General features: G+C 39.5%; 1 protein-coding gene across 1 annotated transcript; it reads right to left on the bottom strand.

Moving 5' to 3' along the window:
• Positions 1-1,916: 1,916 nt before the first annotated feature.
• LOC131221279 (reactive Intermediate Deaminase A, chloroplastic) lies at positions 1,917-25,469 on the bottom strand. Its single transcript, XM_058216483.1, has 6 exons — positions 25,209-25,469; positions 18,973-19,088; positions 18,795-18,839; positions 3,853-3,926; positions 3,716-3,765; positions 1,917-2,349 (listed from the first exon to the last, which is right to left on the bottom strand). The coding sequence occupies exons 1-6, from the start codon at positions 25,402-25,404 to the stop codon at positions 2,255-2,257; spliced, it is 576 nt and encodes a 191-aa protein (XP_058072466.1). The 5' UTR covers positions 25,405-25,469; the 3' UTR covers positions 1,917-2,254.
• Between the last annotated feature and the right edge of the window lie 247 nt (positions 25,470-25,716).

Below are 25,716 nucleotides of genomic sequence, written 5' to 3'. Positions count from 1 at the left end.
ATAAGAAATCGGTTTGGATCGAGTTAGCCCTGCTGGACTTGGTCCCGAATCAGATCGAGTTCGGGTCAAGTACTTGTAAAAACCGAATCGAGTAGAGTTGGACCTAATCCAGTCCAACTCGATGCCCACCTCTACCTATGGCATCCAGCCTGTCCAGAAGGTTCACTCCACTGTGAAAATTGCACGCCAAAAAATAAATAAATTAGCCTGATCCAACCATCATGTTGGCCAAATATGTGAATTTGGGGGATTTTAGAATCATTTTATTTGGTGTGGCCCATCTTGATAAATGGGCCTTATTTTTGGAGCACCCCATCATAATAGTCACGGGTAGGAATTGGATGGCATACGTAAAAGAAGGTGAATATAGGTCAATAGGCTCCACACTGGCAAGCTTTTTACTCTACGAGTCGAGAAACCTTGCTTTGGACTGCCATATTGACAGTATGCGCAAAAAGGAAAAGGAACGCTGAAACGTGAGGTGTTATATGAAAATGTGATAAATGAGGAGGCGATATGTCAAATTCCTTAAAAAATAATAATAAATAAATACTACTAAATCTGAAAGAAAATGGCAACACTTCCAGCCCAAAGCGTTCAGGTCGAACGGTTTGACAGGAAAATCCATGTCGTTTGAGTGGTTACAATGACCGAAAGAGAGAGAGAGAGAGAGAGAGAGAGAGAGAGAGAGAGAGAGAGAGAGGAAAAACAGGTAGTATAATAGCCCTGCCTCAAACGAGGCCTCATGGCCTGTTTAAACAAAAATGGCAGTTTGTATTCGATAATGTGGCTATTATACATTACTCGGCCAAGAGGTTTTACAAGGTAGTATAACAGCCCTGCCTCAAACGAGGCCTTATGGTCTGTTTAAACAAAAATGGCAGTTTGTATTCGATAATGTGGCTATTATACATTACTCGGCCAAGAGGTTTTACAGGTGGATCGCATCTTTAATTGATATATAGATTATCGAACCAAGCAACCAGATAGGGTGAACTTTCTCCTTAACATGTAGACCATTGGCTGATTTCTTTCTAAACCACACATTTACAGTCGAAACATTGGATCAACCAGATTGTTCAATGGGAAAGTTCTGTTGAAACCATGGCGGGGTCTAGATTATGAAGAGACAAGAATGTTGAAGTGTGTTCCACCTGGACAATCATTGTATCTATCATGGACTATATCCTCAGTTAAAAACCATAGAACCTCAACCTCAGGTCTTTTCTTCCTACTTCCACCCATGTCCTTTTATAATTTGTATATTTCCTCTAGTTTGATAATTATAACCATGATAGATTAAGGGTTCATTTGAATGCTCACTTGAATTGAATTACAAACTCAAAAAGAAATGACTGATGTTAGGGTGATACAATTTTTTTCTTTTTTTTCTTGAAAATTAAGGACTAATGCAATCTTACCACAACCAAACTCGATTTCAAGTTGAGAATGATATAGTTACAATTTGGAAGGCTGCTCCGACATTGTAAATGGAGTGGGGTAGATCAGCTAAAATGGAATAATCAAATCATAATTACCTCAGCATTCATACCAATGGTTTGGTCTCCAAATTTCAATTACTTGACTGTAATGTCTGCCTTTAAATAAACTTAGCTGCAATTCAAGGGTCACGTCTTTTATGAATACTAGCAATATCGTGAATTTTTGTCATTTCCTCTGAATTAAGTTGAATGATTGCAATTCAATTAACTTGTGCATCCAAATGCAGCCTAAGACACTAAATAAATCAGGAAATTGCATAGTGACGAGACCTAAAAGGACACAAGAACACATCTAATGGCGAAGTGTAAACTTCAGAAGCAATGCGCGAGTTTTAAGTGAGACTCATAAGAAATACTTCTAACATTGGTGTAGACTTGTGTTGAGATGGAAAAAGAGGAAAGAAAAAGAAAAGAGAGAAGAAAGGATGGGGTTAGGGTTACGCGCCTCCACTCCCTCTCTATCATATTTAAATAATAAAAAGCAAATATCATGAAACTGCCTCTAATATAATAAACATAATATCTAGCATTTCCCAAGACCAAAAACACTAAGCAATAAGTGGGCAGTAGGACCATAACCAAATTCTATTGGGCCGTAGGCCACAAACCCATAACCGTTAACAGATGGCTTAACAACAGGTTTTAAATCGATACAAAGATCAATTTTTGAAACAAAGGCTTCAAAGATACCGTGATTTTCATCATTCCTTTAAGATATCTTTGGCAGAATCAAGAGACTTGGAATTGGAGTTCTAGAGGGCGGCAATGCATTCGATTTCAATCCGTGCATCCATGGGCAATGCTGCTACCTGGTATGTGGCACGGGCAGGTGCAGGGGATGGAAAGTCTGCAACATTAAATTACTCAGTTGTCAGTCATGCAAACAACCCCACAAGCATACCAGAATCATAGATAAAAGGCATAAGTAACTGCACAAATGTAGATAAGCTAGATTTTTTTCACCTGAACAGTCACCATACACAATAGAAACACAGAATAAAGGAGTACAAGACATGCCTTCGAGCAGAGAAAAATCTTGGAAATGTGATCAGCGAATATGCAGGAGTATACAGATCAATCACAAGCACGCTAAAGCAACATCAATCAGAAATGTTCATCCACAGATCCATCTCTTCTATTTTCTTTTGATGCATTATTCCAATGGAAGAGAATTTCCCTCCTTCAAGGATCCAGTGTGTATCAATTACCATTTAAAAATTCTATCATTGGTGCGCATACGTGATGGATCTAGACCATCCAACTAGGGGAACACCAATTGGAGGAGCCAAGATCATGCTGATTGGAAGTTCACAACTCTCTGATACATCACCCGTTTTGGAAACTCAAGAGAAGTTTAAAGCAACAGTCTAGGTAAAAGTCTATAGAGGGAATTGTAAGAAACAGCTAATTATTCCCAACTTTTAAGCCCATGGTCCACCCATGAGGTGGTCTATCCGTTTTCTTTTTTCTTTCTAGAGATTAACTATCCAATTTCATCGGATTACTCTGAATAGACCGTTGCTCGTTCTATATCAGTATACATATTTCCACACATCCAGTTGTAAGGTTGGTGATCATTGGGTCCCAAGCCTCAACAGATGTACAGTTTAGCAAGGGATAGGGTTACACACGTGGGGTCCATGGTTCAGTGATGCAAATTATTGATGTATTGAGCCAAAATGTGCTATGGGCGATGTCTAAAATTCCCCCCCCAAAAAATAAATAAATATCCCAAGCCTTCAATCAGCAGCCGACAAAAAGACAGTTGAGAGAGAGATACAGCAACTGTCCTTATTCAATTTGTAATAGCCAAAGATTGAAGCGCAAGCAACTTCTTTTCTGAGAAATTTTTGGAGCAACCCATCCATCGTTGGGCCCACAACACCACAGTGCAACTCTTAGGAAAAAAAGAACAGCCAAAGGACCTTCAGTTGACCTTTTTATGACCATCTATTTTTCATTCCCATAAGTACTCCAATAGAAGGTTTTCAGATTGGTGTGATTTGTGGGGTGGTATGACCCATGGAAGGTGTAGCCTCCCTGAATAGATACCCAAACACATTTGCCACGTTTTACATAAAACAAGTCACAAATAAGTGAAAGAAATTGACAAACTCCAAATTATCCTGATGGAAGAACTACATGACTATCGGTGAAAAGCTTTACCGCAATAAAGAAAATTTCATATCTAGGAATTTCTTCTGAAAACTCACATTTCGCATAGATCTCATTTACTTTCTTGAAGTCCTTCAAGTCAGCCAACCTGTAGAAAAGTCAGCTATGAGAAATGCCACTCTTTATATGACTCAAAGGTCAAGTGTTAAGACTAGGGAGAAAATGAAAGTCATACATAATTGTCGTCTTAACAACCGCAGAATAGCTGATACCACTAGCTTGTAATATCTCCCCAATATTCTTCAGGACCTGCAAATGGTTTTCAAACAGTAAACTTGTCAGTTAGCAATGTGCTTTGCAGTTGAGAAAACCAGCAACTCTGAGAAACAGAATCAGTGAAGTAATATATAAAGCATGACTTCAATGCACACAGCGAGCTCCAGGAGCCAGCAGCTACAGTGAACACCAAGAGCTGGTGTGTACCTTATATCCGGCCATTAAAGGAATCTTGTATTAGTTTTAAATGTGATTTCTTTAGGAATGCATGTTAAGATTCTCATCCACCATTACTGGATTATGATTTATGGGAGATATGTGCACATTGACTTTCGGTGGACGCTGTGCCTTTGTCGATACAATATTTCCCTTTACATAAAACAAAAATGAAGAGATCTGGTCACTTTTTACACTATTATTGGGAGGTTTACTAACCCCACAAGAAACTTACACCATGGTTTCAAATATTGCCCAATACAACTCAGTATCATTTGAGTTGCATCAGTTTCGGTGAGACCAGTACAAGTCCAGTACTCTGTACACACAAAAAAAGGGCCAAATCGGTCCCGACTCCGTATGACCTGCCCACACATGGGACAAGTCAAACTGATGTGGGATGAGTCGCAACCAGTGTCCAAAGTATCGGTATCACTACAAGTTTCATTGGCCAGGGATATAGAAACAATATCGATATCGCCGATAATATCGCTGATAACCGGAAATGCAGGGAAACATAGGAAAAATGGTGGAATTTTCAGCAAAACTTCAGGAGATGTTAAAATGCACATATTTGCATATTTAGTAATAAAAAATGCAAAATTTTTTTTTTAAACATATAATAATAATAATGCATACATAACAAGTTTCCATTTAACGTAGCCTTAAAAGCATGTGATGTTGTAAGAAATCAGTCTAACCATCCCATCCAGCACATTTAACCATCTAACCTTCCATCCATCGATATTGCAAAATATCAACAATACATGATATTTCACCAAGAAATCATCAACAATTGGAAAGAAAATGAAAGATTGTGGTCTCAATATTGCACATGTTGCGATATCGATAATATCGAGATCTTATTAATATTATCAATGATAAATTGAACACTACATACAACCATGTGCCCATGAAAAAATAATTTTTTTTCTAATAAACAAAATTATGATGATATCAATACGTTGACAATATTATTGAAATATTTTCAATACACTTATGATACAAGAATTACCTAGAATTAACACAGTAAAAAAATATTGGTGATATTAAGTGACGCCTAGAATTTACATTGTTGAAAATATTGACGATTACATTAGCGATACTTGATACATTGCTAATACCTGGAATTTTTGATACTACCAGCATTATTGGTATCGGTATCGGTATCGCTACCAGTGTTATCAGTCTCGCTGAGTTGGAGATAAAGATAATATCGGAGATAATTCGAACAATGGTCGCGACAAGCACACAATGTGACTCGTCTGATGAAAAAAAGTTTGAGAGATGGATTTTCAAAACTACTATTTTAAATAGCATGTAATGTGTGGCGTAGTGTTCACCCTTCTATAGCATGTGGCGTAAGCTACATGATACTTCAAATTTTCAATTAAAATAAAAGATAAAATATGGTAAATGCTAAAAATAAATAGCAAAATAGAAAACAACAGAGCCACCATAGAGAAGGAAATCAGGTCCATCCAATCATCAAGTGGACCCTACCATAGAAAACAATGCGCAAGCTCTTAAAAGCCACCGCTGCGGCATGATGGCCCACAAGACAGAATGGACATGTTGGATGCCATGCCATCCATGCATCATAGTAGGCCCCACACAACAAATAGTTGTAAAACAACCCTATTCTACAAGGTTTCCATAAGAACTGGCCTCCCAAAAAGGGAAAAAAAATAATAATAATAATAATTTAAAAGAAGACCAAATCAATCAAAATCAGTGTTTTAAATAGCGGTAGCGTGTTGCGTAGCGTTCAACCCTTTGTAGCGTGTAGCGAAATTGCATAGCATGTAGCGTAAGCTACACAATACTTCTATTTTTTATTATTTAAATATATATATATATATATATATGATAAATATTAAATAGCAAGAAAAAAGCAAAATATAAAATGTCACATTCTTCAAAATAAAAATCACAAAGTTAAGAGCATTAAGTACAATACAAATGCCCACAATAGAAAACAATGCAAATCCACCCCTTCACGCACCTCAATGGGCTCCATGTCGGCCACATCATAGAAAACAATGCACATCTACACATACGCACACCACAGTGGGCCCCACGTGGGCCACAACATATAAAACAATGCAAATCCAACCCTTCACGCACCTCAGTGGGCCCCACGTGCACAGAAAAAAATTTATATCTATAGAGATATTGAAAAAGAAATGAAAAAAATTATAAAGAATAAAAAAATGCACAGTAACCGGCATTTTAAAAGGGAAAAAATGAGAAAAAACTCAAAATACCAAGTTATTTTCATTGTACATCGAATTTTTTTTTTTAAAAAGGAGCGTGCGTATCTGTTTTTGTCTCAAGATGAGATTGAATTAAAGAAATATGCAAAAGTTGAAGCTCCACAGCCGATCGCAACCGGAATAGGGGAAATCCGATTTCTCCATCATTTCTTCTCCATTGTTGATGAAACTGCACCAAATGGAGCTCCTTGTAGCCTCCAACAATCGGCCAAAGAAGCCCCTTCAAAGGGCCTTTCGATCGCAAGATTGAAGAGGGGGGAGAGGAAGCAGCGTCGGCTTAGGGCCGGCTGTCGAATACACTGTTCGAAAAGGCTGTGGTTTTTTTTTAAAAAAAAAACTTACTGCTGTGTGTGAGTTTACCACCATTTACGGTAGTGGAAAAAAAAAAAAACAAAATAGGTAGTGCACGCTACCTGCGATGCACACTACGACCCCTATAGCATGTGCTACAGGGGATTTACGCTACTGTGTACGCTTTGTAGCGATTTTGGAGCGCTACGCTACATAGCATACGCTACTGCTACGCTACATACGCTACTGAAAACATTGATCAAAATCAAATAGAACTCATTAATTGAGATTAAGAGTAAGAAAACTACCTCTATTTAGCTTTAAATTAACTAAAAAAATCCCAATCTTTAGCTCCATAGCCATATAGAGGTGAAAATGGGGGAAATATTGATTTTTCCCTTGTTTGGACTCCATTGCCCACGAAAATTTAGCCAAAGCATCTTCTCATAGGGCCAATCAGTCCCTTGTAATTTCATCTTGAGTTATTCGGATTGATAGAATTGAATTGCTGATTTTTTTGGAAGCGCCATGCGCTCAAGTGCACTGTTGAAAGCCCTCTTTCAAATAGCTTTTGTTTTATAAAAGCTACACTCCAATGATAGTTTTACACCATTTAAAAATGGTTGTAAGTGCTTCAGCCGTATGTAATGCAGGGTCATTTTCACACCGAGCCCGAGTGGGGTCGCTTGTGGGATGCAGGGGCACACTCGGGGTGGTTGCGGCTTACGGAGGAAGTCCCGTGTTCGAGACTCCTCACCGGGGGTGATTACTGCGCATTTCATACCAGGCTTGAGTGGGGTAGCCCGTGAGATGCGGGGACACACTCGGGGTGGGCGGCCCATGTGATTTGGTGCCCACGTAGGGGGTTCGGCCGAGGTTCTAACCCATGCGATGTGGGGCCTGGGCTATGAGATAAAAAGATTAATTCGCCATACTCTAACAGTTCGAGCTTTTAGAGCAAGTGGTTAATTATCCTGCATCAAATTGGTATCAAAGCAGGAGGTCTCGTGTTCGAGACTCCTCACTGGGGGTGATTAATGCAGGGGCATTTTCACACCGAGCCCGAGTGAGGTCGCTTGTGGGATGCAAGGGCACACTCGGGGTGGGTGCGGCTTACGGAGGAAGTCCCGTGTTCGAGACTCTTCACCGGGGGTGATTACTGCGCATTTCATACCAGGCTCGAGTGGGGTAGCCCGTGAGATGCGGGGACACACTCGGGGTGGGCGGCCCATGTGATTTGGTGCCCACGTAGGGGGTTCGGCCGAGGTTCTAACCCATGCGATGTGGGGCCTGGGCTATGAGATAAAAAGATTAATTCGCCATACTCTAACAGTTCGAGCTTTTAGAGCAAGTGGTTAATTGTCCTGCATCAGTATGCTTATTGTATACTTTCGTACGTGTAATTAAGGTGTGATTCTAGAGATGTACTCCAACCACAATAGGACCAATAACCTAGATGATTTGGATAGTTGTACTTTAGTGCCACATGTGAGGAGGGTGAGTCTCCATTTTCAAATAGGTGTTGAACTAACAAAACAACAAGGATCAAAAAGAACTTAAGATTCTAAATTTTAAAACCCGCATACAACTTCGCATATGCTACTTATGCAACACGCTATGAAAAGTATAGCATACACTATGCACAAAATAGCATACGCTACACAAGATTTGCACTCCTTGCATGTGTTACGTAGTGTTATAGCTACACCATCCAAAGTATTCCATATCGGTCACCACCATTACCGATACAAGGGCATAACAACCCATATTAGTCGAATTTTGTTTTTATTTCATTTATTAACTTTTTTGCCCAAAAAAATTGAAAAAATAATCCATAAAATTCCAAATAATCTAAATATTATGTTGTTTTTTTTTTTTTCCTTTGAACATGTTTATGTTTGCATAATGGTCCACTCATTGGTGAAAGTGTTGCATCAGGCTGTCTGATGAATTTATGAACTTGATTACCTAGGATTGACTGCAAAACTTTTATATTTAATTTTCTATCTAAAATCAATTTTAAATATGTTAGAATGAATGTAATACTAAAATATCCCACATCGAAAATTTTTATGAAAAACAATGAAATTAAATATGAATGAATAATGTCACCAATTTAGCAGACCACTTGAATGCCCTCAAATAGTCCCAAAATTAATGTATTGTATAACATTCATCCATTAATGCATATCCCTAAGCATTTGACATAACTTTCCCCAAGTAATTATTAAAAAATAAAAATAAATTCGGATCAATTGCGTCACAGATTTGAGAGCCACTCAAATGCCCCCAAATCGACCCTAAATTCATGCAAGCTATGACACCCATACCACTAATGCATATTTTTAATTATTTGACCATTCCTCCAATAATTTTTTAGAGAAAAAAAAAAAAAACTGAAATTAAATTCAGATGAATAGTGTCGCAAATTTGGGCATGCAATCTATTGGCACTCATCCCACTAATGTAATTGGCCCCAAATCGGTGGACATTTATTAGATGGTGGAGAATGAAAAATATCCAGTGGTCCTATTAAAAAAAAAAAAGTGTCTGTAAATGAGCAGTTAGGATCGCTTAAACAATTTTGATTTTCGGATTTCAACTTAGCAACAACGGGTCTCATAATTTACTTGGTTAATTTTGAGTTAATGTATGACTCATATACAATTTTTTAGGGCGTGGATTAGGTGAGGCACGGTAATGGCTTAGTGAGGCCCACCTCAATGTATGTGTTGTATATCCATGACGTCCATCCATTTTCCTAGCTTATTTTAGGGCATGATCCCACCATTAAAAACTTCCAAGGGACCACAAAAGATTTGGGTCAAGCTGCTATTTGTGTTTTCCCTAAATCCAAGTCTATGTGACCTTATCAACAGGTTGGATAGAAAATAAACATTACAATGGGCTGTAGGCAGTTTTCAATGGTGGGCATTCAATTACCACTGTTTTCTTTTGCAGTGGTCCAATTGAGATTTGGATCTACCTCATTTTTTAGACCATGCCCTAAAATGAGTTGGCAAAATAGATGGACAACGTGGATATACAACACATGCATCAAGGTGGGCCACACGGTCAGGGAAACATCCACTAATGCTCCTAATTTGTGCAAGTGCACTTATTACATACACCATCGGAGTAAAAAAGAAAAACTCTTTTAAAACTTGGCTTAGAAAAGGCCACGTACACAAATCATTTTTAAAAATGAGAGAGAGAGAGAGAGAGAGAGAGAGAGAGAGAGAGAGAGTGTGTGTGTGTGTGTGTGTGTGTGTGAGAGAGAGAGAGAGAGAGAGTGTGTGTGTGTGTGTGTGTGTATGTGTGTGTGTGTGTCACCCCAAGGGGTTAGCAGTCGAAATTTCCCACTTTCGAGCATTGATCCCAAGTTGCTCTAGCTATCTCATCCCACACTAGACTTGGCAAACAGGCTCACCAAATTCCCAAACTCCAAATCCGGTTTGAGACGAAGGGATTTTTTTTTTTTTTGGAATTAATTATGCAAACTACTATCAACAATCGATATTCTAAAGGAAAACAAACACCATCATAATATATCATCATACATCGTCAAAAGAGGCAGACCCGTTCCATGTGACTGATTGGAAAGAGTTGGAGGTAGGGGGTGTACACAAACCGAGCTAGCTCGGTCAACTCGCTCGACTCGGCTCGAAAAAGCTCGAATCGGGTCGGTTTGAAGCTGAGTTCGATCTGAGTCGAGCTGGTTTTTAGAGCTCGAGTTGAGTTCGAGCTGGCCCCAACTCAACTCGACTCGGTTCGATATATAGCTCGAACCCATCTCGACTCAGATCGACTCAGGTATTCTCCGATGTTGCTCACCAAGTGTTTGATGAAATGACTCAACGAAGTGTCGACTGGTGGCAAGGAAGGTATGTTTCATCAAACAAATTCCATTTTTCTTGATTTTGATGTTGCTTACAAGGTGTTTGATGAAATACCTGTAAAACTATTGCTGGTGTTTTACATTCGGTGAGAATTTGAAGGTGTAATCCATGTGTTTGTGAAAATGTTGCATAGGCAAACTCGGCCCGAACTGGCCCGAGCTGCTGACCAAACCGAGCCGAGCTAGCCAGTTAGGCTCGAGGACCAAGCCGAGTTCGAACTGAGGTCAACTAGTGGCCGAGCTGAGTCGAGTTGAGGCCAGCTTGACTCAGTTCGACTCGATGTACACCCCTAGTTGGAGGTTCGCGTAGGCCGATTCGTATTTTAGACAGGAGGGAGCAGGTTCTAAGATCGAGGTGATCCCACTAGTGAAGTCTAGTGGGGGCATCATAGCATAGAGGAGGCGTCCTGGGAGAGAGAGGATAAGATCCGCAAGCGATATCCCAATCTATTTAATGCTTGATTGTTATATGTTTGTTGTATTATTAAGTTGCATGGATGTTTTCGGCATACCCATCGTGACACTTGCCAATTTAATATGGATGATGATCATGTTTGACTTGTTGGGATTGTGTTGCTCATCATTCAGTTGGATGTGTTTTGCTTTGTACATGACTCTTTGAGATTGTGTTGCTCTTGTTGGGGTGAGTGTATGTTACCTTTGGTCGGAATTTCGAGGACGAAATTTTTATTAGTAGGGTGAGATGTAGGACTCCGGTCTTTCACATATCTTTCTGGTAGTACACGTGCTTCATTTGGCACAATTAGTAGCACCCGTTCACACAGTGTAGGCTTGCAAACGGACGAAGCCCGTTGGACCCGAAGAACCCGACATGTCGATCATACCGTCATTCTGATCGCAGTGGTATCCCCCGTGCGTTAATGCGATACACGGTTAGGGAGTTAGAGCACAAAGAACTCGAGCCTTACTTGCAGGACAAGCAATCCTTATTGGGGTAGGCCCATTAAGCTAAAGTCCACCTTCTAAAACCTTGAATTTTACACTACTAGAGACACAAAAGGACAAAAGGGGATTCTACAACCACAAAATGACAAAATTCCCCCATGTCTCTTAAAACTATCATTACTCATCTCATGCTTCTTGCTACATCACCCATCTCATACATCCAATGCATGCCCTTTTAATTGCCACATAACCCACGTTAACGAATACCTACACCTTATTCATCCACATCACATCCTAATCACCTTCCACCACTCCAACGACCAATGCATGTCAAGACACCCTCCACCATGATCAATGCAAGCCTATAGCCCATCCACCATTCACTCCATACAATACATTTACACCCCCCCTTTAGCACCAATAACATTCCAACAAAGTGCCACCTAAACTCTACATCAGCCCCCATTTTCTATAAAAGAGTAAGGGCTCTCTCTTGCACACCCCATTTCACTACTAAGCCAAAATTCAGCAAACATATAGAGAGAGAGAGAGAGAGAGAGAGAGAGAGAGAGAGAGAGAGAGAAGAGGGCCCTGCACACTTAGCCATTTTTTTCCTTTTCCTTTTGCATCGTGGAACCCATCACCATGATGTAAATATTTTATTTCACTATCCAGGAGGGAAAACGTGTGGGCCACAACACGTGGAACCCACTGTTATGCAAGTATTTTAACTTCGTTGTCTAGGCAGGACAACAGGTGGTCCACAACTCATGGGACCCACTGTGACATGTGTTTTACCCTCATTGTCTAGGGCAGAGGGCAAGTGGGCTACAACACATGGGACCCATGTGCAGACAGTTAATTAGGCCCAGCCACGCTATCCATTTGTTTCATCCACATTGTTCGTGTAGACAGTTAGGCGCAACCACGTGAGACTCCCTGATGCATGTATTTTAGCATTAACACCCATATGGACGGCCAAGATTTGTGGGATCCACATGTCTAATTGGTCCAAAATTGTGTGATGATAAGAAGCTTTATATAACATGTACCAAATTTGGGGTCAATTCGATCCTGTCTTATCCTCTTTCATCCGATTAATGCAAATCGGACCAAGTTTGCTATCCAGTGCAGTGGTCAGCATTGACACTCATCTAAACAGCCCAAATTTGTGGGGTCCACATATATCTATTTGATCCAAAATTTTGTATGATGGAGGTAGATTTGTGGACCCCACAAATTTGGGCCATCCATATGGGTGTGAATACTGACCACTACACAGGACAACAAACTTGGTTTGAATTGCATTAATCGGATGAAGGGGTTAGACAAATTGAATTGATCCTAAATTCGGTACATACATGCTATATAAAGTTTATTATCATCACACAAAATTTGGATCAATTACAAATCTGTGGACCCCACAAATTTGGGTTGTCTAGATGGGTGTCAATGCTAACCACTTCACTAGACAACAAACCTGGTCCGAATTGCATTAATCGGATGAAGGGGTTAAACAGATTGGATTGACCCAAATTCGATACATACATGCTTTATAAAGTCTACTATCATCACACAATTTTGGATCAATTAGATATTTATATAACCCACAAATTTGAGCCATCCAGATGGGTCTTGATACTAAAACACATGCATCAGGGGGTCCCACGTGGATGGGCCTGACCAACTGTCCACACGGACAACGTGGATGAAATACATGGATAGCGTGATTGGGCCTAACTAATTGTCCACACATGGGTCCCACTTTCCCTCCACCCTGGACAGCAAGGGTAAAACACATACGTCACAGTGGGTCCCACGAGTTGTGGACCACCTGTTGTCCTCTTTAGACAGCAGAGTTAATACTTACATCATAGTGGGTTCCATGAGTTGTGGCCCACATGTTGTCCTTCCTGGACAGTGAAATAAAATATATACATCATGGTGATGGGTTACACCTATTGTGGCCCACTTGCGATCCACACGAACAACAAGGATTAAAATACATACATCATGAGGTCCTCATCGGGTCCCACTCCCTTGCATGCAAAAGGAAAAGAAGAAGAAAAACAACCTTCCCTGATAAGTCTCAGATTGGTGGTCCTCTTTAGCTGGATGGGGCTACACCTTCTCTCTCTCTCTCTCTGTTTGCTGAATTTTGGCTAAGTAGTGAAAGGGGAGGTGCGCAAGAGAGCCCCTACTCTTATTATAGAAAATGGGGGTTGATGTGGAGCTTAGGTGGCACTTTGTTGGAATGTTATTGGTGCTAAAGGGAGGCATATATGTGTAATATGGAGTGAATAGTGGATGGGCTCTAGGCATCCATTGGCCATGGTGGAAGGTGTCTTGACGTGCATTGGTGGTTGGATTGGTGGAAGGTAATTAGGATGTGATATGGATGGATAAAGTGTAAGGATTGGTTGGTATGGGTGATGTGGCACTTAAAATAGCATGCATAGGATGCATGAGATGGGTGATGTGGCAAGAAGCATGGGATGAGTAATGATTAGTTTCATGAGACATGGGAGAATTTTGTCATTTTGTAGTTATAGAATCCTCATCTTTTTATATTTGTCTCTAGTAGTGTAGAATTCAAGGTTCTAGAAGGTGGGCTTCAGCTCACATGGATACAAGCTCAATGGACCTAGCCTAAGAAGGATTGCTTGTCCTACAAGTAAGGTTCACATAAGCTCGGGTTCTTTGTGCTCTAACTTCCTAACCACATATCGCATTAACGCATGGGGGATACTATTGCGATCAGAATGACGGCGAAGTCGACATATCGGGTGTTTCGGGTCGCTTCGGCTGTCCACAAGCCTACATTGTTGGAACGAGCACTACTACCTACTAACTATGCCATACAAAGCATGTGTCTAGAAAGAGATACAAAAAATCAAGGCCCTACAAATGCAGTTCAGTAGCAATAACAAAAGAAAAGGACGAAGAAGAAGGGGGGGGGGAGAGAGAGAGAGAGCAACATATCAGCAATGGAAGCATGATAACAAGAAGAGTGGCAGCCGCGTTGCAACGATAACAGCAGCAGAAGAAGAAAATGTATGTTATGTTACTTATGTATTTTCTTTTACTTTTTTTTTTGCTTTCTTCTACTCATGGTGTACCGTAAAGGCCATTACGGGGCCATAAAGGCTATTACGTAAAGGTAACGGTGGCAATTGTTACACGTTACAGGGTCGTAAAGGTCGTAACGACCATTATGGAAAAAATGACCCGTAACGACCCGTTGCGCTCCTCGTAAAGGTCGTAACGACCATTATGGAAAAAATGACCCGTAACGACCCGTTGCGCTCCTCGTAAAGGTCGAAATGACCGTTACACCCCGTATCGTAAAGGTAACAGTGGTGGCTATTATGGCCACCATTAACGTTATCGAATACCTTGCTTCCACTGTTACTGTGTTTAATAACTCAGGGCCATTACACTAAGCTGTCCCAGAATGTTATAGGTCTGTAATGGTGGTTATGGCCCCATAACGGCTCTTCTTTTTTTATTTTTATTTTTATCAGGCCGTTTTGACCTTGTATCGCATAACGGTCTGCGCCATTACCATTATGTATCAACTGATGCAGCCAAAATGTAACTGATTTGGTACACCTTGATGTCATTGCTACCACTACATGTTGCACTAAGCGGGTTATTTAAAACATTGTTCAAAACCCATTGATCTATGACTTAGTCACGCTTTTGACTAAAAGACTACAAGAACTGAACTTAAAGCGTAAAGATTTACTTGGGATTTGAAAATTCCCAAAATTGATTTTTCCTTATAAAACTAAGAACTGCGAATCCAATGATTTTAATGTGTTTTTCTTGTGGAAATTAGCGATGGTCTCCTAAATCACGTGTCCTCTCTTTACTACCCTCAAAACCCAACAAAAAAAAAGCCTACAATGGGTTTTGTAAGCCCGTCTCTCAAACTTACATGCATCACAGAAGTTGCATTGTGACCCGCTGCGACTGTCTACCGTAGGTCAACTCGATTCAACCGTACGATTCATCCCAAGTCTAGAAAAGTTTGACCAAGCCAGTATCAATTCATCCCCTTTTGTGCGTAGGGTATCGAACTCATACCAGGTCCCACCGATATTGATGACTTGAATGGTATCGAGTTGTATCAGATGATATTTAAAACCGTGGCTAAAGTTACAAGGAAGTGTTATATATCCTTTTGTCCTCCTTGAGAATAAGAGAAGAAAATTTGAAAATAAGGAGAATTTTCGAAGGATGCTCTCCCCCTCTCTTACACGATTTATTTATAATAAAGAAGGGGTTAACAGAGATAAGCACCTAAAGTAACCTAGATAACCTCAAATATAATCTAAGATATTACAAAGTACTGGTACACCACAGGTGCACGCACACCTGTAAACTATCAAATCTATGGTATACCCAGGTGTATCGAAAGTTGTGTACACTAACACTCACTCTCAAGCCAATGCATGGATATCAGACATGCCAAGCTTTGCAATGATGGTCTATAAGAATATGAATGGAGAGGTTTTAGTGAAGACATATGCTAACTAATCTTTTGAGCTAACAAAAGGCATATGTAAAAGCTTAGCGGTTAATTTTTACCGAATAAAGTCGCAATCGACTTCTATGTGTTTTGTTTGTTCATGTTTTGCAATGTGTATGGCCACTTGATTATCACAATTTGGGGAATGGGAGATGACGTAGGAATTTCCATATCTTGAAGAATGCATTTAATCCATATTAATTCACAAGCCGTGTGAGCCATGACATAATATTCATCTTTGGCATAGGATCGAGTGGCAACTAATTGCTTCATGCCTTTCCAGTAACCTGACTACCTCCCATGTGCAATAGCCTGTAGTAGAATGTCGATCAAAGGAACAGCTAGCTCAATCAACATCACAAAAATCATTGATGTTCAAGTGTCCATGATTGGAATAGAGGAGACCGTGACCGGGAGTAGCCTTCAAATATTGAAGAATACAATAAATGGCATTAAGATGATGATAGCAAGCCTTCTAAAAATTCTCTTACAATCTCGGCAGCATAAGAGATGTTTGGACAAGTTAAATTAAATGACCCACTAGTCGACAATATATATCAAGATTATCAATCTTGTCTGATTGGTGTTCACGTAACTAATGATTTACTTCAATAGGTATATCAACTAGACGGGCAAGTAAGCTAGCTTCATGCCTTTCCAGTAACCTGACTACCTCCCATGTGCAATAGCTTGTAGTAGAATGTCGATCAAAGGAACGGCTAGCCCAATCAACATCACAAAAACCGTTGATGTTCAAGTGTCCATGATTGGAATAGAGGAGACCGTGACCGGGAGCAGCCTTCAAATATTGAAGAATGCAATAAATGGCATTAAGATGATGATAGCAAGCCTTCTAAGATAATTAAACGACCCACTAGTCGACAATATATATCAAGATTATCAATCTTGTCTGATTGGCATTCATGTAACTAATGATTTACTTCAATAGGTATATCAACTGGACGGGCAAGTAAGCTAGCTTCAGAAAGGAGATCGAGCACATATTTGCGTCGGGATAAAACGATCATGTGCTTTGATCAAGCAACCTTGATGCCCATAAACTATTTCAATAACCCTAAATATTTCATCTCAAATGACAAGGCCAGGAACTTCTTAACGTTCTATATCTTAGTTGTACTTGTGCCAATTAGAATAATATCATCAATATAGAGGACGAGGATTGTTGTGTCATCGTCTACATTTCCAATGAACACCAAATTATCAAAGGCAGATCTATACAAAATGATTTTAGCAATTGTATTTACAAGTTTTCCGAACCAAGCGCGAAGAGATTGTTTGAGGCCATACAAGGCTTTTGAAGCCCATAAACTTTGCCCATTTCCCCTAGAGGTGGGAAGCTGGGAGGAAGGGCCATATATATCTCCTCATGAAGATCATCATGAAGAAATGTTTTGACATCAAGTTGATGCAAAGGCCAGTTATGATGAGCTGCTATAGATAAGAGAATGTGCACATAATTCAATTTTGCAACTAGAGCAAAGGCGTCTTCGTAGTCTTCTACATACTTCTATGTGAATCCCTTGGCAATGAGCATGCCTTATATTTATCAATAGATCCATCAGCTTTTTACTTGACAGTAAATACCCATTTGCACCCAACAACATGTTTGGTGGGTAGGAGAGTGATTGACTTCCAAGTTTTCTGTTTCTCAAGAGCCCACTTCTCTTTGAGCATGGCATGGTTGCTTTCCATTTTGGGTCACCCATGGCATCTGCTAGTAGGTTCAAATACAGAAGATATAGATGAAAGGCATAATCAATAAGGAGATGAGGCTTTGTATGAAACATAAGTACCAATCGGATTATTAGTACATGACCAAGTTCCTTTGTGAAGAGTGATTGGAAGGTCCAACTGCCCAAGTTACGCAGTTGAAGAGTGATAGCGCTCAACAAGATTTAGATTTTTCTTTCGTCTAGGATAGACCTTTAGTTCTTTGCCTGGAGTAGAATTTGGGACCTTTTCAATGTGGGAATTACCTATTACTGCAAGAAGCATTTATGCACTATCCCATAAATGGAAACAAGGTACATATTTAGAAAATCTAACATCCTCTAAAACATATCTTTTGCAATTCACAGGGCGGCAACATTTACACCCTTTTTTAGAGCTTAAGTATCCTAAGAACGCACAATTCATTGATTGTGGTCCAAACATTGTTCTAGATAGTCCTAGAATGTGTACAAAGTAGGTGCACACACCGGTGTACCCCAATAATTGAAATATACTATGTACGTATCAATGCATTAAATAATCTTTCAATTCAAAATATTTGTGTCAAAGGAGCAAGTATTTTTTCTAAACGTAACAATATGGTATTAGAGAAAGCCAAAGGAAAAAATCTAAAGTGAATTACAACAACGAGGCCAAATACAAAGGGGAAAGATTACATTCTACAAAGGACTCAAGACATGAAGCCCACCCCATAACATCCACCCTAGCCCTTCTAAACACCTACAACACCGACCCAATTCAATTTCAGAAAAATAGATTATTCCTTCCCCACCATAGTGCCCAAATACCAACCATATATATGTGGGTGTGTGTAGCTTTCTTTTACCAGAACACATTTCATCAAAAAATATCAATCATATTATTTCGGTTTGCAACTGAGATCTGCAGGCAATTATGGTGCAGAATAAGTCCTTTGCAGAAGACAAACTAATAGAAACAGAGGACCCAGAAAATGGATTCTAATAATCGCATAATAACAAAAAGTTCACAGCCTTTATGCAAAGAGTTAACTAATCATGTTGATATACCTGCTCTGTTTGCTCCTCGACACCATCTGAGATGAACTTCCCTGTCTGCAGGCAAGTACTGAAATCATTAACACAGCTGGTAGAAACTAGACACCGGATGAGGGAACAGCACAGGCAAATATACACTCCCCATTCCCATCCAAAGATGAACTAATCAATTAGGCTAGTGATAACAAACCTCAGGAACAAGACCCAAAACACCGGATACAAAGAGAAGGTTGTTGGCTTTGATAGCCTGAGAATATGGTCCCAATGCTGCAGGTGCTTTATCTGTTTGAACAGCTTCTTTTTTACCTAAATACAGAACAAAGAAAGTCATCCTTATTACTTTATTTATTGATAGTTGGGTCACGCTTACTAAGCATGGCATGAATCACCACACCAAATGGTTGTGAATGACAAGAACTAAAGAGAACAACTTGCAAAAACAAACAAAACGAGGAAGGCTGGTACCTTGATCTACACCGAATAATCTAATAGATGGATTTTATTATTATTTTTAACCAAAAAAAAAAAAAAATTTGTTAGAAAAGAGCAAAGATGACAAATCAATGTTGTATCAATCACTTAGGGCCTGTTGGTTTTCCAATTACAACAGTAATGGATTTTTATTATTGCATCAATGTTGTATCAATCACTTAGGGCCGGTTTGGTTTTCCAATTACAACGGTAAATGGCCATAAATGGGTAATGATTATTTACTCCTGTAATTGTGTGATGACATCACTTATATTTGACTACAATGATTATTTTGCTACATTGTTTGTTTCACCTAGAAAGCGCTGTAAAAATGGTAGTTTTATTATAACATGAAATTGCAATGATTACAGTTTACTATACCTACTTTACAAATGTATTTGACTCTCGATTTACGAGCCATAATTCCTCTTTAAACAAACACCTGGAAATGATAATGATGGATCATTTACTTTGTATTTCATAGGAATTAGCAAAAACCAAACAGGCCCTTAAGGAATAAGCACGTGATCATCCAGGATGTATACATTTTGTGCCTTCAAGAGGTAGATCCAGTTTGTGTACTTTGTGTGCACTTAGTTAGAGGACGATCTTTTTATGCACCGCTGCTTCTTAAGGAAGATCTGGTGTTCTTTCTTCAAACCTGCATAAGGTGACTTGGGTAACGCCCCACTCAACAGGCGAGTTCTTCATCTCATGGCACTTCAATTGTCATGGGAGTGAGAGAAAGGTTCTGTGGTGGATTTCTCTCATACACACGTGGTCAATCTGGCTTGAACATAACAACAGGACTTCTCATGACAAGTCGTATACGATCGAGGGGATTTCTTTTCAGGCCAAGGGGCTTCTGTTTGAATGGGCAAAATCATCCACTGCCCTAGCTAGTATCTCGGAGGATTCATTTAGATGTAGTTTTGTCATATACAATCACATATGCCATTTTGACAGCACATACCGTATATGCCATAGTGGTATATGCGGTTTTATGACAATTGGGCATCATGTGGTCGTATTCAAAAACATGTGATCGCGTACGTCATAAGTATCAGTATGCGATGGCATAATCTTCCCACGGCCACATTTATGACTGTTGGGACCTTTTTTCTTCTTTTTCTTTCCTTTTTTGTCTATAAATAAGCACTTCCACTTCCACATTTTCCTTACTCTCTTTCTCTCTCACCTAATGCTCTCATACTCTCTTGCTCTCTCATTCTAATACTCTCTCACTCTCACTCTAATACTCTCATTCTCTCTTACTCTCTCATTCTAGTACTCTCTCTACTCTCTTACTCTCTCATTCTAGCTCTAGTTATCTACTCTCCAACCTCTATTTTTCTCTCATTCTATCCAAGACCACAAGGCTAGAAGACTCTCTTTCAAGTTTCAAGGCTCAAATTCTACTACACATTACAAGTTAGAAGGCTAGAAGACGGGCGAAGCCGCCTAACAACAATTAGGGCCTAGGAGACAAGGTATTCTGTATTGGCAATAGTAGCCGTAATGGTCACCACTGTTATCGATATGGGTATTGGCCGTAACGGCCGATATGGGGGCGTATTGACCGTTATGACCCCCGTGATAGTTAAAATTTTATTTTATTTTTTTGCTACAAAAATTTTGGAAAAACATTTAGAGAATCTACAATAATGTAAATATTCCAACTATATATTCATATTTTGTTTTGAACATGTATATGGTAGCATAAGTGCATAACGGTCCACTCTTTGGTGAGAGTGTTGTATCTGGTTGTCTAGTGAATTTATGAACATGGTTATGTGTCTCTAATATTTATACATCACAATCAAGATTTAGAATTTCAAGAGAGAGAGAGAGAGAGAGAGAGGCATAAATAGCGCTTTTTTCTTTGGTTTTTGCATCTTGGGGGCTTTTTTTCTGTTTTTTTGGTGTTTCTTTAGTTGTTTTGGGCTGGTTAAGGCTCTTGCTCTTGTATTTTTTGTCACCTTCGCAGTGCCTAGCTAATAATATTTACATTAGAACTAGAAATCGAAAAAATAAATAAATGCACAAATACCACTTTTTCGATTTTTGTTTTTTTTTTTTTTTAAATTTTTTAAAATGGCCCTCTAAGCTTCTATTCGCCAAAATCGCTTCAATTTACAGTATTAATCCTAAAAACTATAATAAGAGTGGCCCAAATCTGTTGTAGAATAATGTAGGATAGTTTTTGGAATAAGCGAAAAAATAAGGTGAAGATAGATTTAAATATTATTTTTTTAAAAAAAGTGTTATTTTTTTATCGCTACAGGGGGAACCATCGTTATGCCCTGTAATAGCCAATATAGTCCCAAAAAACCAATTGCCCTCCCTATTTCACTCCCGTATCGCATAATGGTCAAAGCTGTTACCTATAAGTGTCGGCCTTTACAGCCGTATCATAATGGATACGAAACACCTAGATAGGAGAAGACGAGAATTAAGAGATACAAAAAGAAGATGAACAACCATTGGATGTGGATGAACAATTAGTGGGAACCAATGACAAAGAAACAAAGGAAGAGGAAGTATAAATTGAAGCTTAAATTATCTTTGTTCAAAGTACAATAAAAATTTTATGATGTTTCAAATTTTTTAGTATATGCATTCATTTGAGTAATTGTTAGTAGACTCATTGTAGTCTAATAGTCTAATAGGTGTAATAAATATAAAAAAAAAATTAATTAAATTGGTAATAAAACTATTTAAAAAATAATTCCCTAAACTTCCAGTATTTTTACATAATTTTTATTCTTTTTTCATTTTTCTTATTTTTTATTTTTTTCCAAAACAAAAGGGGCTTGTGCAATGGCATATGTGATTGTGTGATCGCATATGCACATGGGACCCTTGGGTCTCATTCGATCGCATGTGCCATTTGACAACAATGTTTAAATGTCTATGTAATCTTCATCATCTCCTGATTCCCTTTTATATCATTATATCAGCATATTATCTATACATTTTTTAAAGAAATACATACATTTAGAGAGAGATAAAGAGAGCAAATGAATCCTATCCCTATCTATATTGAATACTCATGCCTATCTATGGATAGAAATATCTTCATCAAACACCAGACTTTGCCTTTCTTTTTGTTTGAGGAATTCTTCATATCAAGCGCCCCACCCCATACGACTTCCAGAGACGGAGTTGTTTGCCTTTTGAATCATAGTACGGGCATCATAACAACTTTCATTACGAAGAGAACTGAAGAACCTTTAGTCAATAGGAGCCCTACTCATATTCAAAAGGCAATAGCAAACCAATCCATTAGTAACTGAGCGGAGATAGCTACGTGTTTGGTTTGTTTTTCTTTTGCTTACGATGATCCCTCATCATCAGCTTTCTTCTTCATATTCTTCTTTTCCTTCAATGGAACTTTCCATTGCCCTACGAAAAAAAAAATGAATTGGATAAAAGGCAGCTGTCCAAACGAGCCACAACACACTTCATTAAGCAATTAAAATTGCCAAATTCATGAGTTTAGTGTCCATCTAAACACTCCCTTAGATTTCAGCGAGCCTAATGATCATCTCAACAAGTGTATCATTTTGAAAGAAGATTTTACAACTACGCAAATGCCTCATAATAGCAGAACCCAGGTCTCACGATCTCAAAGCAAGCCAATGGAAGTTGCAAGTTTGTTACCACCCAAAAGTTAATATGGAAACTGTCGAGTTGCTTACAGGAATCTCAATCTGAATCATATGTTACTCAACTATGGGCAAGGAGGATCCTCTAAACCCGAAACTCTAAAAAATAGTTGTCAAGGATTGCTTATAACTCAATAGCTATAACCACACCAAAACAGCTCCAGCAATAATTTCACAAGATTGTTCATTCATCTACACTCTAAATTCTACAGAGATAGCAGGTCTAATTTAAAACATAGGTAGATGTCAAAAGGCAATTCCTAATTCATATACATGTTTGAGTATTTTAGTTAGACTCTCCTCTCTGTTTTTTCTGAGTGAACCCCACATGCATCACTCTCCACATGCACCATTACTCCTGGCATACATGCCAACATGACAAACGTAGCACGTCTGAGCCATGTAGAATGTGTCTCACTGTGAAAAATGAATTGGCACAAAAATCAGGCCAGCCCATTCATCAGGTGGGCCACACTCTATGTTGAATGTGGAAATTTGGCAACTTCTTTAAATGTCCATTGCCTTCTTATAGAGTTGCCTGCTTGATATAGAGGCCAGCCTGATTTTGCACCAACTCATCTGCACAGTCGCGTCGACCTTATGCCCTACTCTCAACACATACCAGGTTGGCACATGCACTGTTGGTGTATGAGGAGAGGGTGTGCATGGGGCTAGCAAACCTCCCAAGTATCATTGTATGATTCTGCACAATTGTTTAAAAGCCTTAGTACAAGGTCCAAACTAAAATGGCAAAAGTAACTACCTCGTTGGGCAACATTAATAGCTGATACGATTAGGCATGATGTGCTAACTAGAATTCGGTTATGGTTAAGCACTTCAACCATCAATTTTTAAAAGAAATACATTTTTCCAGTTTGGATTCTCTAAAATGATTGATCAAGTCAGGGGTTGATCTTTTCATAACAAAGACTGAGTTTGCAATGACAGAAATAGAGAGTTGTATTTTTCATGGTGGAATTATAAGATCCTTGCCTTGGTCCAAGGACATATACAATATCCTCAATGGTTGAGTTCTTATGAATGGGGCCCATGATTCAATGATCCAGACCATCTACAAATTGGCCCCCGCCATGGATGGACCACAACCTAAAAATCTCCACGGAAGGGCTTGCATACAGACAGTAAAGAAGATACACCAACATTCCACATTGACAGGGGGGGAAAAAGAGGCATTGGCCTGAAGGCTCTATCCATATCATCCAGCTGACAATAATATAATTCCTGGTCTTAGAATTCTTCTTTTTGGAATTTTTACAGCAAAATCCCTCAAGAATTCTCATTTAACAAACAAACCTTGGTTAACTCAAATGCCCAAACAGCGCTTTTCAGGAGGTGAAATGACTGAAACACCATCTATTTCTATTTGAAGTGGTGAAATCAAGCATTGTGGGTCCCAGTGGGGTGTGTATGACATCCCAACTGTCCAAAAGGTATACCCCCACCATGATTATCATACTAACCTAAAATCAGGCTGATCCAATCAATAGGTTGGATACACGATGGAACAATCTACACCACTCAAAAACCTCCTGATTCATGTATGGCCTATCCCGATGATTGGATCGGCCTGATTTTTGGTTTGTCTGATCATCATGGTCACGTATACCTGTTGGACATGTTGGATATCATACACTCACCACGTGGGCCCCACAAAGCTCGACTTCACCCCTTTGTTTGAAAAACATAGAAGAGGACATTCCGGTCACTTATAATTAGCCGGGGCATTGTTTGGTAAAATCAGGATTCTTGAGGAATTTTTCTGTGAAAATCCCCTTCTTTTTTCCTGTTCCAAATTTTCTGACTTTGTACAACTCATTCCATTTCCATCGCATTTCCTCACTGCTTCTTTCATCGACTCAGCTGAATCAAACGTGGGAGTCCAAACACTTACAAACACCATCAAATGGGTAAAACATTTCCTAATAAAGCGATCTGCACCGTCGAAATCATGGACTTAACGTGGATGAAGCATTCCCCTATCCAAACTGTCAAACGATCATAACCATCTGATTTTGCTCATTGTTTTATTTTCAACCGTCTATTAAATAGCCAGACCCATTTGATGGTTAGGATCGTGGGATCAGTATGGTTTTCAGGCTATGATCCATCCACGATAGGGCCCGTGATTTGGACCGTCTCTATACGGTGCATGTATGCAATCACCAATCATCAGAATCCAAATGACATAAAAATAAAAATATATATATATATAAATAATTTTTTTTTTTTTTTAAAAAAAGGTAGTCAGAGATGAGAAGAAGGTTACCTGCAGCAGTAGAAACGGCCATAGTCGCGTTTATGCAAGCAAAAGGCTTCGAACGAGAGAGAGGAGGAGAGGAGCACCAAAGTTTGGAGCTTGCGAGGGACACGCAACAAAGGCCTGCCACGAGAGGGGCCCGGGTGCGCAGGGCGCTTAGGTCGACCGCCGGCGCAGCTAGGGATCTTGATGCGCACCACGCCATTTGCTTCTCCCCAATGCTGTCCTCCTTGTTTCTACCTTCCCCTATTTTAAATTAGGACTTCTTTCGTACTCTTGCAGCCAATGACACTTGATACGCAGGAAATCAGACATTCTACACGTGGCACGCACTAACTCAGATTAAGCCGACTGAGTTGGGAGGCGATTCGGTCAGGCAGTGACCGTGGGCCCACCTTCATTGATGTGTTGTATGAGCGCGACTTGGCTGCGACCACCGGTATAGGTGGGACCTGACCGTAGGGCCCATCTGGGCGTATGCATTGTATATCAACTCCCTCATCTTTTTTTCTAGAAT

This window comes from Magnolia sinica, chromosome 12, assembly GCF_029962835.1.
Source record: "Magnolia sinica isolate HGM2019 chromosome 12, MsV1, whole genome shotgun sequence".
NCBI lineage: Eukaryota > Viridiplantae > Streptophyta > Magnoliopsida > Magnoliales > Magnoliaceae > Magnolia > Magnolia sinica.
This window is presented reverse-complemented; position numbering and strand designations above follow the sequence as displayed.

Bases quoted from the DNA above. Each gene is read 5' to 3' on its own strand.
- LOC131221279 (XM_058216483.1), bottom strand. From the start codon at position 25,404: ATGGCGTGGTGCGCATCAAGATCCCTAGCTGCGCCGGCGGTCGACCTA. The intron at 3,927-18,794 runs GTATATCAACAT...AACCATTTGCAG, and splicing joins TCGAGGAGCAAACAGAGCAG to GTCCTGAAGAATATTGGGGA. The intron at 2,350-3,715 runs GTGAGTTTTCAG...TTAATGTTGCAG, and splicing joins AAATGAGATCTATGCGAAAT to ACTTTCCATCCCCTGCACCT.